At 43.5% G+C, this 14,810-nt stretch overlaps 8 protein-coding genes across 8 annotated transcripts; 2 read left to right on the forward strand and 6 right to left on the reverse strand.

The window, feature by feature from the left end:
• Nucleotides 1-80: 80 nt before the first annotated feature.
• MSC1 (double-strand break repair enhancer MSC1) lies at nt 81-1,616 on the reverse strand (the record flags this gene model as incomplete). The annotated part of the gene is made up of 1 exon (XM_056230098.1): nt 81-1,616. The coding sequence occupies one exon, from the start codon at nt 1,614-1,616 to the stop codon at nt 81-83; it is 1,536 nt and encodes a 511-aa protein (XP_056084051.1).
• Nucleotides 1,617-2,014: 398 nt separating this feature from the next.
• RSC9 (Rsc9p) lies at nt 2,015-3,760 on the forward strand (the record flags this gene model as incomplete). Its single annotated transcript, XM_056230099.1, has 1 exon — nt 2,015-3,760. The coding sequence occupies one exon, from the start codon at nt 2,015-2,017 to the stop codon at nt 3,758-3,760; it is 1,746 nt and encodes a 581-aa protein (XP_056084052.1).
• Nucleotides 3,761-4,020: 260 nt separating this feature from the next.
• Nucleotides 4,021-5,406, reverse strand: ERG13 (hydroxymethylglutaryl-CoA synthase; the record flags this gene model as incomplete). The annotated part of the gene is made up of 1 exon (XM_056230100.1): nt 4,021-5,406. One exon carries the CDS (start codon nt 5,404-5,406, stop codon nt 4,021-4,023), a length of 1,386 nt encoding a protein of 461 aa, XP_056084053.1.
• A 314-nt stretch (nt 5,407-5,720) lies between these two features.
• PGA3 (cytochrome-b5 reductase) lies at nt 5,721-6,659 on the reverse strand (the record flags this gene model as incomplete). Its single annotated transcript, XM_056230101.1, has 1 exon — nt 5,721-6,659. The coding sequence occupies one exon, from the start codon at nt 6,657-6,659 to the stop codon at nt 5,721-5,723; it is 939 nt and encodes a 312-aa protein (XP_056084054.1).
• A 303-nt stretch (nt 6,660-6,962) lies between these two features.
• On the reverse strand, nt 6,963-8,594 carry TUB3 (alpha-tubulin TUB3; the record flags this gene model as incomplete). Its single annotated transcript, XM_056230102.1, has 2 exons — nt 6,963-8,275; nt 8,570-8,594. The coding sequence occupies 2 exons, from the start codon at nt 8,592-8,594 to the stop codon at nt 6,963-6,965; spliced, it is 1,338 nt and encodes a 445-aa protein (XP_056084055.1).
• Nucleotides 8,595-8,964: 370 nt separating this feature from the next.
• PHO84 (phosphate transporter PHO84) lies at nt 8,965-10,722 on the reverse strand (the record flags this gene model as incomplete). Its single annotated transcript, XM_056230104.1, has 1 exon — nt 8,965-10,722. One exon carries the CDS (start codon nt 10,720-10,722, stop codon nt 8,965-8,967), a length of 1,758 nt encoding a protein of 585 aa, XP_056084056.1.
• Nucleotides 10,723-11,787: 1,065 nt separating this feature from the next.
• GTR1 (Rag GTPase GTR1) lies at nt 11,788-12,720 on the forward strand (the record flags this gene model as incomplete). Its single annotated transcript, XM_056230105.1, has 1 exon — nt 11,788-12,720. One exon carries the CDS (start codon nt 11,788-11,790, stop codon nt 12,718-12,720), a length of 933 nt encoding a protein of 310 aa, XP_056084057.1.
• A 402-nt stretch (nt 12,721-13,122) lies between these two features.
• Nucleotides 13,123-14,664, reverse strand: NDI1 (NADH-ubiquinone reductase (H(+)-translocating) NDI1; the record flags this gene model as incomplete). Its single annotated transcript, XM_056230106.1, has 1 exon — nt 13,123-14,664. One exon carries the CDS (start codon nt 14,662-14,664, stop codon nt 13,123-13,125), a length of 1,542 nt encoding a protein of 513 aa, XP_056084058.1.
• Nucleotides 14,665-14,810: the final 146 nt, after the last annotated feature.

The raw sequence follows: 14,810 nt of genomic DNA on the forward strand, positions 1-14,810 counted from the left end.
GCAGCTTATTTCCTTTCTGCCTACCCGGTTTCCGGTAAACTATGCGAATGAAGGGTGCATTGCATCTCGCATCCCTATCCCTAATGGAACCCCAGTATACTCTTTGACCAATTTTGGATATTGTGCAGATATCTCTTGTAGGTTGGTTCTTGAACAGTTCCAAATAGCCATTGGGTGTTTTGCTTGGCCAAGTTAATCAAGTCATCCTTTGTGGAGGATTGCTTTACCGGAACACCAAAGGATTTCAAGTACTGTGACAGATCTTCTTGGGACCAGCTCTGGAAAGTGTTTGACCAGGTTTTAGAGATTTGATCCTTTGCGTCATTCGTATTTTTGGAGACCTTGTCGAAGTCTTGCATGATTGTCGAGTAGACCTGAGAATCCTGGAAATCGTCCTTCTTGTCAGCAAACCAATTCTTTATATCTTTCAAAGACCAGTTGCTGTTGTCAAAGTACTTTTGATAGTCCTTTGGTAATATCTGAAGTTTTTCATTTCTAGACTTCTTGACCAACTCTTTCAATTGATTTTCAGTGGACAACATTGAGTACTTGACACCACGAGCATCCAAAAACATCTTTAACTTATCTTTTGGCCACGAGTCGAGGCCAACCAGGAAGGTGTCATTGATCACATCGCCAGTCTTGCCTCTGAACTTGGAGTACAAACTAGTAAACATGTTCTTGGAAGAGTCCCAAACGGAACCGACATATTCTGGAGTTTTGGTCAGGAATGGAGAGGATTCTCTCTTCATATAGTCCAAGTACCAGTAGATATCATCCTTCAGGTTCGCACAGTTGTCTTTGGCGGTTCTAACCAAGTAGTCATGCTTCTTGGCCATGTCCTTGTCAATTTTCACCTTGTGGCTCTCCAGCCAATTGGTCAACTGATCACTGGACCATTTATCAAAGACGGTGTCCTTGATTTGGCCCGTGGTGTCCAAGATTTGCTGGTGAGCGAGGTCCAGACTTTCAAGCAAGCCTAGGCGCTGCTGTTCCGCCTTTTCCGAGGTTTGGTAAATGTTTTCCTTGACTTTCTTGATCAGTTCGTTCTTGTTCTGAACAGCCTGGTCGTAATCAATACCATTGTCGTTCAGCCAGTTCTGCAGGTCTTGGGTGGACCAGCTGTCAAAGTAGGAACTGGAAGGATAGTAACCTGACGACTTCAACGACTTGGAGATCTTGTTGAAGTTCTCCTTGGCTGTCTTCACCAATGAGTCCTTAGACGCTTTAGGGTCGTCCACGTCTACACCGTTCTTCTTTAGAAAGTTACGGAGAGTGTCCGTGGACCAGGTGTCAAACAGCCAGTCGGACACTGGGTGATCTGAAGACGCAGAATTGCCGAACCATCCAGAGTTGCTGCTGCTACCGCCGTCGCTAGACCACACCTGCCACCATGGCTTTGGCTGCGCATGCTTGTCCCATACCTGCGACGCCTCCTTCTTCAAGTCCTCAATGGAGTCCGTCGCGTACTTCTCCAAGCTCTTCTTATTGTCGCGTAAGTAATCGGCCAGGTCCTTCTGAGTCCACTTGTCAAAAACTGAGTCCGAATTAGCCATCACTAAGCCAATAAGCACGAACGATGCGGAAACCGCGTTAATCAACCTGAACTGCTTCATCTTGTTTTTCTTGGTTGGCAGTTGTTATAGTTCCTTTCTTCTTTTACTACTTTTGCAGATCCTCTTCTGAACCGCGATGCACAAACTCATGCTAAAAATACGACTCCATGAGCGGCTTTAAATACCCTGTCGATCCCCTTCTGCCGCCTCCTTGTTTCCTTTCTCTCCCTTATTTTCCTTTTAGTTCCAAAGATCCCTTATTCTTCCCCTCTGGGCCAGGCCGGCGTAATGCTGTTGCTTACCGACGTAATGGCGGAAAGGTGAAAAAAGTGAAAAATAGTGATATTCCAGGGAAAAAAATGAAAACAATAAGTCGTGTTAGGAGTTACTACTGCTTTGGGAAAGAGGTCAAACAGAAAGAACAAAAAGCTAGAGAAATAGTGGAAGAAAACTCGGAAATGAACTCGTTGACCTCTAACACGTCGCTTAATGGCACTCCCGTGAACGAGGCGCCTGTCGCAAGCTCCGAGCCGGTGAACATGTTCGAGACGATGGTGGCCAATCCTATAAAAGTGTCTCGGTTGCAGTCCAATGGAGTTCTGACGGGGGCTGCGGCCAATACCAAGTCTATCCATTACTCGCTGGCGAACTTTAATGTGTTTCAATTGCTGCCCAAGGAAACAGCGCGAGGCGTAGACGATTTGACTAGAATGGAGATGGCTTTATTGAGTGAGATTCCGGAGGAAATCAAATGGTCCTTGAAAAAGTATCTTACGTACAGTAACAAGGCGCCGTACATGATCAGCTTGCGGACGTTACCGGACCTGTTGCCGCTTTTCAAGACGTTTATATTGCCCCTGGAGCGGATCGTGGAGGGGCTTAACCAGTCCTCTATATGCGATTCGGACGCGATGGACTCTTTGCAGATGGGCTTGAACGCCTTGCTGATCTTAAGAAATTTGGCCCAGGACACTGACTCCGTCCAGGTGCTGGTTAAAGATGCGGAAATCAAATCGTTCATTCTCTTCGTGTTGAAGAAGTTTCAGTGCGTCGCCACAGGAGACAACAAGTGGCAACTGTACGAAGGTAATGCGACTTTTTTCAACGAATTGACCCATTACACTCTGGACTTGATGGAAGCGATATCCTCGTATATTGCGCCTGCCATGAAGGACGACCATTATTTCCAAACGCTAGTGTCCATCCTGAACTACACTAAGGACAGATACATGGTTATTTCCATACTAAGGTCTCTTTCGAGGTTACTGGTTAGGTCCAAAGCTAATGAAGAGAGCGCGGCCGACAATTTGGACCACAAGACTTTGTCGTTAATCGTTTCCTTTTTACTGGTGGAGTGTGATAGTGAACTAATTATTGCATCGTTGGATTTCCTCTATCAATACGTCTTGCCCGGTTCTCAGAGAATCACAGAACTGTTCAAGAGTAAGGAATGCTCTTTGATACTGGAGGCCACGCTTCCCAACTTGCTATCGTACAATATTGCCACGCCAGACTATAACTCTTTGCAAAGGCACAAGATCAAGTTAGTGAAGCGTTTGAAGCCTCCCGCACCCAAAGAGCCACCCAATCTATCAGACGAACTGTTCCAACAGCTGTTCAAACTTAATGAGCCCCTGAGGTCGACCACCTGGTTGAGGTGTTGCTTTGAGCCCGTGCAAGAGGCAGAGTTTACACAAATATCACTTTGGAGATCATATGAATCCAAGTTCGGTCAGCTTGTCCGTGAATCCGGACGGAAACTGCTACCTGCTGTGGAGTTCATCAAAAACGTTTCCAATGCTTTCAACAACGCCGCCGCTATCGTGATTACCGACCCAGTGACGGGGAAGAAGAGATTTGTGATCAAGGGCATCCGGCCAAGATTCAAGCCCCTGAGCATTGTAGATGGCGAAAGAGAATCGCAAGTTCCCATCTCGGCATTAAAATCCAAGTTTTTGAACGACTCTGAAGAAATTACACCTGCAAGACAAAATAGCATACCTGACATAAAGTTCCCCCAAGAGCTATCAGATGTCTCGAAAGTCGCATGTACATTCCTGTGTCTTTTGTCCAACGACACAAATGATGGCGTCGGCTCCGCATTTTGTCAGCGCATCAGACCGTTGGTTTTACACAAATTGGCAGATATTCCACCCTTAACATTGGCATTGTCAGAATACATGGGAAACACGTCGGGATTATGAATGAGGAAAAAAAATTGGTTGGGCTAAAACTTCAAAAAAAAAAGGATGAAGGGTAGAATTATTGTGTTATAAATGTATAGATATATGATTCTATCTGAAACTATATATATATATATATATATATACCATTATTAAATAAAGAGATTCCTTAGTTTATAGATCAAAAAACTACTTTAATTTGTATGAGCCAAGAAAACAGGCCGCTAGAAAACTAAAGCATATATGAAAGCGTTTAGCAAAATGCAATCGAGGAGAGAAGATCATTTCTTAACATCGTAGGATCTTCTGAATTTGTCATCGATGTTGGTCAAGTAGTATACGCCAGATTGTAGGTGTTCAATGGAACCTTGAGGCTTGAAATCCTTCTTCAAATGAGCGTTTTCTCTTAATCCGATGGCAGCCTCGTAATCTTCTGGAGTTTCAGTGATTCTCTTGGCTAATTTGTTAGTGACATCCAATTCCTTGACAATGTGTTGGACGTCACCAACAATTTTACAGGAATATAGAGATGCAGCCAACCCAGAACCGTAGGAGAATAAACCAACACGCTTGCCTTGCAAGTCGTCCGATCCAACATAGTTTAATAGAGATGCAAAGGCAGCGTATACAGAAGCGGTGTACATGTTACCTGTGTTTGTTGGAACGATCAGAGATTGGGCGACTCTTTCCTCGTGGAATGGCTTAGCAACATTAACAAAAGTCTTTTCAATGTTCTTGTCGGTCAATGACTCGTCGTAGTCGCGGTTAGCTAATTCGGCGTTAACTTCTGGGAACAATTGAGGGTTGGCCCTGAAATCGTTATATAGTAATCTACCGTATGACTTGTTTACCAATTTACAGGTTGGTACGTGGAAAACGTTGTAGTCGAAATATTTCAAAACGTTCAAAGCATCCGGACCAGCGGGATCGCTAACCAACCCTTTGGAAATAGCCTTCTTGGAGTAACTCTTGTAAACTTGATCAAGAGCTTTGACATAACAGGTCAATGAGAAATGACCATCCACGTAAGGATATTCACTGGTGAAATCTGGCTTGTAGAAATCGTAAGCGTGTTCCATGTAAGAAGCCCTCACAGAATCAAATACGATTGGAGCATCAGGGCCGATCCACATGGCAACAGTACCAGCACCACCAGTTGGTCTTGCGGCACCTTTATCATAAATGGCAATATCACCGCAAACAACGATGGCGTCTCTACCATCCCAGGCATTAGATTCGATCCAGTTCAAAGAATTGAACAATGCGTTGGTACCACCGTAACAGGCATTAAGAGTATCAATACCTTCGACGTCGGTGTTTTCGCCGAACAATTGCATCAAGACAGACTTAACAGACTTGGACTTGTCAATTAGGGTTTCCGTACCGACTTCTAATCTACCAATCTTGTTGGTGTCGATATTGTAACTCTTGATCAACTTGGACAAAACAGTCAAGGACATTGAGTAGATGTCTTCTCTGTCGTTGACAAAGGACATATTGGTTTGGCCCAGACCAATTGTGTACTTACCTTGGGAAACGCCGTCAAATTTCTCTAACTCGGATTGGTTGACGCATTGTGTTGGGATGTAGATTTGGATACCCTTGATGCCGACGTTTTGAGGTCTGGCTTTTTGTTCAGTGGTCTTTTGTTTTTTTAGTTCAGTCATTTGCAAGTAGTGTTGTGTAATTGTTGTTGCTTTTGCTGCTTGAGTCTTCCCTTAATGCCTCACTACGAAAGATCAGTTGAGGCTTTCACGTTGCACCTTTTATAGTAATCTCGCAACGAAAATTGGCGAGGCACCCAAACAGCTCCGCCCGATGAGGCCGAATGAAGCCTACTTTCAACACTCTCGTATAATTAATAGCCCGGTCTATTTTCAACACGATACCGCAGCCATGGAGATTGTGGGTATCGATACTCTATAGTATTATGTAATATAGTATGAAAAAATTTTCTATTGTATATACGAAGCTTATTCCGTTAAAAGACAAAGACTTGATCGTCACCTGAACTTTTCGTCGAATTGACCTTCCAGCCTAGTTCCTTGGCGTATTGAAGGGCCAAGTTGTTCATTCCATCAGGTCCACAGATCAAGAGTCTGTTATCCCCCGAATACTCCGGTAGGTACTTGCTCATCTGGTCCTTGGTGATGTAGCCGACATCTCCGGTCCATGTGTCGGATGGGTAGTGTACTACGTAATGAACTTGGAAGTGTGCGTATTTTTCGGCCATCTCGTCCAGTTCCTCCTTTAGTAGGATATCATTTTCGGTCTCATTGGCATACAGCAGTGATACTTTCGTCAAATCTTCGGGAACAGTGATGATTTCATTTAAGATCTGTAAGACTGGGGTGATACCGGAGCCACCGGCCACAATGCCCAAATGCTTGGAGGAATTTGGTTCGTAGTTTAAAGTGCCTATTGGTCCCTTGAAGTCGACCGTGTCGCCAGGATTTAAGCCGGCAAAGTACTTAGAGACTTTACCATCAACGTATGCCTTAACCACCAAGTCCAGGTGCCCGTCTTCCAACTTAGAAGTGATTGGATTGTAGTACCTGATTTCGTCTTTTCCGTCAACGGGGACACGTACGGCAACGTGGTGACCAGCAGGAATCTCCAAACTCTCCAATCTAGTCTTCAACCTAAAACGATACAGGGCCGTGTTCTTTGAAATTATGGTTTGGTCTTCCAATTCTAAAGGTGACCACTTGTTCGGGAACAGTGATCTTCTTCTTTTATAGGCTGTATATGCCCTAATGAAGATGATTGTGGAGAGAATGGGTAAACTCCACAAGATTTTCAACTCACCAGACATATACGTAGTGATGGCTACACCAACAATGAATAGTGCGGCAGGGATGTAGATCCCGTGAATGGGCTCGTCCAGAACATTAGTCCCTTCAGTCTCTTCCTTTGACATCTTCTACGCGGGGTTCTTGAAGTGTTTTCCTTCCGTTACAAGTTTGGGTGGCAACGAGATGAGCTCAAATATGTTTGTTTTTTATGGATATTTTTGTCTTGAAATTTATAATATTCCGCGGAACATTGAGAGAAAAAAATGATTGAGTATGCCATCGTTTTCATCACACATCCAAAAAGAAGAAATGAAGAGTTAATTAATAAGAGGTATCTTAATTTGTATACATATATATACGCACGCTGTGTAAATTTAAATCTGTGTGTGGTAACTGGCAAAAAAAACATGGGAGGAAAGAATTTCTCACTAGAACTCTTCGGCATAGGAATCGGCACCGACTTCGATGTAGTCTCTTTCCAAAGCAGCCAAGTCCTCTCTAGCCTCGGTGAATTCACCTTCCTCCATACCTTCACCTACGTACCAGTGGACGAAGGCACGCTTAGCATACATCAAATCGAATTTTTGATCAATTCTCTTCCAGGCATCGGCGATGGCGGTGGTGTTGGATAGCATGCAAACAGCTCTATCCACACTCGCCAATTCGGAACTTGGTATCACAGTTGGCGGTTCGTAACAGATACCGATTTTGAAGCCTGTTGGACACCAGTCCACCATTTGTACCGATTTCTTGTTCTTCACCTGTTCAACGGCTCTCTGAACATCTCTTGTCACCACGTCACCTCTGTATAACAGACAGTTGGCCATGTATTTGCCCTTTGTTGGGTCACACTTGACCATTTGGTTACCAGGTTCGAAACAAGCGTTTGTGATCTCTGACACAGAGTTGGACTCATGGGTAGCCCTCTGCTTGGACAAGATCGGAGCATATGAGACCAGAGGGAAATGGATTCTTGGGTATGGTACTAAGTTGGTTTGGAATTCGTTCAAATCGACATTCAAAGAACCATCGAATCTTAAGGACGCGGTCACAGATGATATCACTTGAGCAATCAACCCGTTTAAGTTACTAAAGGTTGGCCTGGAGATGCCCAAGTTTCTACTACAGATATCGTAAATGGCTTCGTTATCGACCATAAACGTACAGTCCGCGTGTTCTAAAGTGGTGTGTGTGGTTAAAACGGTGTTGTAAGGCTCCACGACAGAAGTGGACAATTGTGGTGCTGGGTAGACGGCAAATTCCAACTTAGATTTCTTACCGTACTCATAAGATAAATTTTCTAGTAACAGGGAACCCAACCCGGAACCGGTACCACCACCGAGGGAATGGGTGAACAAGAACCCCTGTAACCCGTCACATTGGTCGGCCATCTTTCTGATTCTTTCTTCAACTTCGTCCACTATTTCTCTACCGACGGTATAATGGCCTCTAGCATAGTTATTAGCCGCGTCTTCCTTACCGCTGATCAACTGTTCCGGATGGAAAAGGTCCTTGTAAGGGCCGTTACGCACTTCGTCGATAACATTGGGCTCTAAGTCCACATAAATGGCTCTTGGAACGAACTTACCATGTCCGGTTTCGTGGAAAAATGTGGAAAAGCCCTCTTCTCCCCCTTTGGGTTTTGATAGACCATCTTCTAGATGACCATCAGGCTTGATACCGTGCTCAAGGGAGTACAATTCCCAACAGGCATTACCAATTTGACAACCAGCTTGACCAACTGATATACAAAAATGGATAGTAAACGTTTCAACACCGCCCCTCTGAAGAAGACACAAAATTTCCTCCCTTCGTAATGGAGTCAATCGTGAGCTTCCTTCACCAGAGAATGTCAAAAAGAAAACAACGCAAACATTTGTTAGTAAGAGTGTTAAAAACAATCTAATCGGTTGGCGCAAAATTAAGTAATCCAGATCAGACCTGGGTGGATCAGATCAGATCGAGAACACTCGCCATCTCTCACGGATGCCATTGTTCTCAATTCCTGAGCCAAACGACATATACGTCAACATACCATTAATACTTATGACTTCTCTCATTGTCCTTGGTGCGGTCCTTAGGATGTTCAGCGAGCTCTACTGCAATGCTTGATCCGTGTTTATAGTCTCTTGAAGATGTGCCATATCGCTAAAACGTTTCGCACTTTCGAGGCTCGAGAAGTTTCATACCGGGTAATGCTTGAAAATTGGTAAAAAAAGGTAAAACGGCAGCAGTAAGAATAGTTGGCACGAGATTGAAAAAGGAAAAAACGGATAGAAAGAAAAATGAGACATTAGTGAAAAAAAAATTGGCCGAATAAATATGTAACCTGACAGTATTTATGGATTATGTAAAGGATTTAGTAGGTTTATAAAATGTTTTGTATTATTTGTACTAGTATACAAGCTTTAGTGCATCTTTCAGTTTCACTTAGGCCTCATGTTGAAGCTGAGATGGGCTAGAAGATTCGATGTCGTTGTTCTTGTTTCTGAAGTTGAGGGTACCAGGATCGACTTCATCGTGGTATTGCTCGTTAATTTCTTCTAGAGTCTTTCTCTTAGTTTCTGGGATCAACAAAGTGGTGAAGATACCCAACAGCATGAACAAGGCAAAGATTTCCATGACGTGAGGTAACCAACAGTTTTCGGCTTTACCGTCTCTGGCACAGTTATGGTTGATAAGAGTACCCAAAGCGGTTTGTGCAATAATGGCACCAATCTTACCGGATGCAGCAGAAATACCATGAGCAGTAGATCTGTAACGAGTTGGGAAACATTCACCAGGAACAATAAAAGTGGTAGTGTTTGGACCGAAGTTTTGGAAGAATTGACAAATGACGTAAAGAGCCAAAAGACCGTGGTCACCGATCTTATGGTATGCGAAACCAATGACACAGAACAGAATGGTCAAAATGATGAACCCGGCCAATTGGATTGGTTTTCTACCAATGACATCGACAGTGGCGACAGTGGCCCAATAACCAGGTAACGAACCAGCACAAATCAAAATCAAATTACCAACAGCAGAATCGTATAGTTTCTTGTAGACGTTTTTAGAACCAGCATAACCAATGGTTTGCAAGATAATGGCACTGTTTAAACTCAGCCCGTAGAAGGCAACATCTAGAGTAAACCATGAACCAGCAGTACCTAGCAGAATTTTACCATATTTCCATTGGCCAAAATGTCTGCAGAAATCTTTGAATGAAGCCTTTGGAGGGTGAGCGTCCAAAGATTCGACGGCAGTGGAAGCTCTTTCCAAACCATTGATGACCATGTCGTCATCACTGATCTCATGGATTTTCTTTTCGCTTTGCTCCTTTTGTTCGGCGAGTTCCAGTTTAGCGTTAACATCCAATTGATATCTGGGGGATTCTGGAATGGTCAATCTGAAGTACAAACATAGCAACCCAGGAACGGTACCCAACCCAATAAGGATTCTCCACATTTGGTCACAGGCCTTTTGACATCTGGCATCACATTCAGCACCGCTGTCAGCGTAGCTTAGTTCACTCTTGTAGGCAGCAACCAAAATAAGCGCGATAATACCACCAGAGATTTGACCCCAGGCTTGGTTAGCGAAAACAGCACCCATAATGGCACCTCTCCATTTGGTAGTGGCGAATTCAGAAGTAATAATGGAAGATAGCGGGTAGTCACCACCGATACCGATACCCATGACAATACGGTAGAAAGTCAAAACGGCAACGAAGTTGATAGCAGGAGAGTGAGCAACAGTGGTTTGCAAAATGGTACAGACAATCATGATGATAAGTTCCAAACCGTATATTTTCTTACGACCAACAATATCAGCTAATGTACCGAAACCAACCTGACCAATGACAGTACCGACAGAAGTGGAAACCTTCAACAAGGTTTGACTTGAAGCTGGCATACTACCGTGCCAGTAAACGTATGACATCATGGAAATACCCAAATTGATGGCGAAAATATCGTAAGAATCTGTCAAGAAACCAACACCGGCAATGGAGATGGTCTTGACCTGTTGCCAACCGAAACCTTCGTTATCGATGGATTCCAAAGCCAATCTTCTTCTTTCCAAAGGATCATCAATGTGTGCGAAATCATTTAAATGATTGTGGAAGGCAAAGTTACCACCTTCAGTTAAGTTTTCTTTATGAAGACTTCTTTCAGCAACGTGAATAGTATCTTTATTGACGGAACTCATTGGAAGTATGATCTTGGAGATTTGTTTGTCGTGCCCTGGAGATCTACGAGATGAGGAACAGTTAAAATAAGAGAATGAACTTTATCTGAGAGAAGAGATGAGGTCCAGTTATATATATACGTATACGAAGCACAATAGAAGGAATTTAAGTGGGTGTTACCGGTGTGCAATGTGGTTGCATCATGCTGCGAAAAGGGAATAATAATTAGCTCATGGATGGGAACCAACTAATTAATGAGTAATAAGCACGTTTTTGAGTCTAGCTAATGAACAGGCAAACGGAAGGAGAGGGATAAGGAAAGCCGCTCACATGAGATATTGTGCATAAGTGCACGGACTGCACTGCTCCCGATGAGCTACGGCAAACTATAAACAACTACTATCGCTAATTTCCGCCCACGTGCCGGAAATGACACCTCCACGTGGATCCATCAAATTGGCATCTTACGGCGCGGCGATGAGATGAACGGGTGTTTGTGGACCGGGCAACACCATCAGAATAGCCGCTGGAGGAACTATAAGGGCCCTCATGAGCGATGCTGCACGCATAAAGGCGCCTACAACACATGAACGTGCGTAATACTGTTTGGTGTCATTTCTTGGCACGCTGTCTTGATCAAGATCTGTGATCTTCCACTCCGGTTGTGTCTTGTCGTAATATTATGGCCTTTTTCATTCATAATTTTGCAGGCGGCTGATAAATAAGCGGCGGATAGGCCACGTTTCTTTTTTTTTTCTTTAATTTCTTTTTTCCACATTAAGGTTGCGCTTTACCCGGCCGTCTATCGTTTGAATTCATCACCGGGTAACAGCAGTCACGTGGGGATGTTTTGTTTTTTTTTTCTCGTTTCCCTTTTCGTTTATACCCTCAAATTTAGTATTCTATTTATCCGTCTCTGCATTTTGACTACTAGACGGAAAAAAGTGAAGAGTGAAAAATGAAAAATGAAAAATGAAAAATCCAATATAGGATAAGACCCTTAATATTTATTATGCTGGCGATTTCGCTTCGATAAGTGCAAAAAGCTTCTGTCACACTCACGCCTGTCGCACGAACATCTAGCAATGTCGTCGAATAATAGGAAAAAACTGCTTTTGATGGGCCGGTCCGGCTCCGGTAAGTCGTCAATGAGGTCAATCATCTTTAGCAACTACTCTGCCTTTGATACAAGAAGATTGGGTGCCACCATTGATGTAGAACACTCGCATCTGAGGTTTCTCGGCAACATGACTCTAAACCTATGGGATTGCGGTGGTCAGGACGTGTTCATGGAAAACTACTTCACCAAGCAGAAAGACCATATTTTCCAGATGGTGCAGGTGCTAATCCATGTGTTTGATGTGGAGTCCACCGAGGTGCTCAAAGATATTGAGATATTTGCAAAAGCTCTGAAGCAGCTGAGGAAGTACTCTCCAGACGCCAAAATTTTCGTGCTTTTGCATAAGATGGATTTGGTCCAGTTGGATAAAAGGGAGGAGCTGTTCCAGATTATGATGAAGAACCTGAGTGAGACCTCCTCGGAATTCGGATTTCCCAATCTGGTGGGTTTTCCGACGTCAATCTGGGATGAGAGTCTATACAAGGCGTGGTCACAGATTGTGTGTTCGCTGATACCTAATATGTCGAACCATCAGACTAATCTGAAGAAATTCAAAGAAATTATGAACGCGCTGGAAATCATTCTTTTCGAGAGAACGACTTTCCTAGTGATTTGTTCCAGCAATGGCGAGGATAGCAACGATGGTCACGGTGGTTCGAACGATAATAATGTTTTACTCGATCCGAAGAGGTTCGAAAAAATCTCCAACATAATGAAGAATTTCAAGCAAAGCTGTACGAAATTGAAGAGCGGGTTCAAGACCCTGATACTGAATAACAACATCTACGTCAGCGAGCTGTCATCCAATATGGTCTGCTTCATAGTGTTGAAGGATATGAACATCCCGCAGGAACTGGTACTCGAAAACATTAAGAAGGCCAAGGAATTTTTCCAATGACCGACTGAATCGGGAAAATATAAGGGGACGAGCCGGCCGTAGAATGTTTGTGAGGCATAAAGGACTATAAAGTTTTCATTACGTATATACAAATGGGGTTTGGCGTAAAAAATAAATAAAGAGAACATAAGAGGCAGAAATAAATAATCACAGATATATATGGGACAATTAATGTCGGCAGGAAAAAAGCTGAAGTGATCAACCATTGTTGGCTACTTTGCTCGTGTCTCGTTGCTGTCCATCATTTCAGATTAGTGGGAATATATAAATAGTAAAACATCATGTGCATGGTTTTTTAGTTTGAGGTTTTCCTTCAATGTTTATTTTGCGTTTTGCTTCGGTAGGTTGCAGAAAAGGATGCGAGCTAGAGGGAAACGGCGCTTGCCGGTACTCTACTTTCATCTATAATCCTTTGAAGAAATCCCTTTTGAAGAATGCTAATTTGATCCAGTCGAAAAACACCTTGAATCTCGACCTAGCGGACAATATCATCGACAAGTATAAAATTCTCCACAAGTAAAAGGTCATCAACCCCCCACCGGTGTAGAATGTTCTTTTACCCGAACGGATAGTTGCAATGGCTCTCTCAGAACCAAGGTATGCTAGGGCACCCAGATCATTGTATTTGAAGGGCCTAAAGTTGTTCTCCTCGAACAGCAGATCGATTTTATCCTTTCTAGCAGATAGGTTTTTTTGAAAGTTTGGTATTTGGGCCATTTTATCGAAGTTTTTGGCTAGATATTCAGCTTCTTGATGCGCCACTTGGGCAGTCGGAGGTAATCCCGCAAATGCGTTGTCACCAATGGCGAAGACGTTGTTGCTACCTTTCACTTGCAAGAAGCTATTTACCGCCAAGCCTCTTTTGGACGAGTTTTGTTCAGGGATCTTCTTGAAAAGGTCGGTTATGACGGGTCTCGCTTTGTTACCGGTGGCCCAAATCAAAGTGCCGTATGGAATAGTTTCTTCGGTTACTTTACCGTCTTCATGCTTGGTCTTTGCTAATAATTGCTTTTCTTCTACTTTAGCAACGGCAGTCCTCAAATGCACTTTGATCGAAGTGTTTTCCAAATGAGATTGCGCATATGATGAAAGCTTCTTCTCGAACATGTTAAGAACGATGGGCAAAGCTTCAACCAAATGTATTTGAACTTCCTCAGCCAATGCTGGAAGAAATTTTCTCAAATCCTGATGAACATAATCTTGTAGTTCACCGGCGGCTTCTACGCCAGTCGGCCCACCGCCAACCACAACAATGGACAATAACCTCCTCCTTTCGGGATCACCCTTGGGCAATAGATTAGCCTTTTCCAAATTGGCTGCAAAAGTCCTTCTTATTTCTAAAGAGTTCGGGATCTCTTTCAAAAAATGTCCATGGTCAGTGACCCCGGGAATACCAAAAGTATTAGGTTCCGCACCCACAGCGCTGATCAAATAGTCGTACTTGATCTCAGCGGGTTCTGCCTGGTGCAACCCTAAATGATTTTCCGGTTGATACAGTTGACTGACAGCGGACAATGATTTTATAGTGACGGTATTTCTGTCGGGGTTGATAGAAGTGGCTTCTGCCTCATAGTAAGTGACATTTCCCTTTTTCTTAAGGGCGAAATTAACGATGGGTTCGATAATTGATTTCTCATCCACGGTCCCAACTGGGGCAGAGGGCAGTAATGGCGTGAATAAGAAGTAACTTCTGGGGGAGATAATAGAAACATTGTATTTCTTGGTGTCGATGCGCTTTAGAAAAGAAATAGCCCCCCAGCCAGAACCCAGTATCAGTACGTTTGGTTTGTCGCTGTGTTGAGTGTCAATGACCTTCATGGTTTTGAAAGAGGTGGGACCAGCTCCGGAGTTTTCCACGCCTGTAGATCTGGTGGAGGCGGACCTGATTAGCGTATTCGTCGAGGATAGCAGTTTCCTGTTACTATACAAATTCTTTGATAGCATAACTGTTTTTTAGTTCTTTTTTTTTGGTTGATGTACAATTTGATGATGTGATTTGATCGACCCCCTCACTACCTGAAACCTATCAATGGAGGGCAAGAGATTGTCTCCACTATATCCATACATCTTATATATACTCTGGCGATGTT

This window comes from Saccharomyces kudriavzevii, assembly GCF_947243775.1.
Source record: "Saccharomyces kudriavzevii IFO 1802 strain IFO1802 genome assembly, chromosome: 13".
NCBI lineage: Eukaryota > Fungi > Ascomycota > Saccharomycetes > Saccharomycetales > Saccharomycetaceae > Saccharomyces > Saccharomyces kudriavzevii.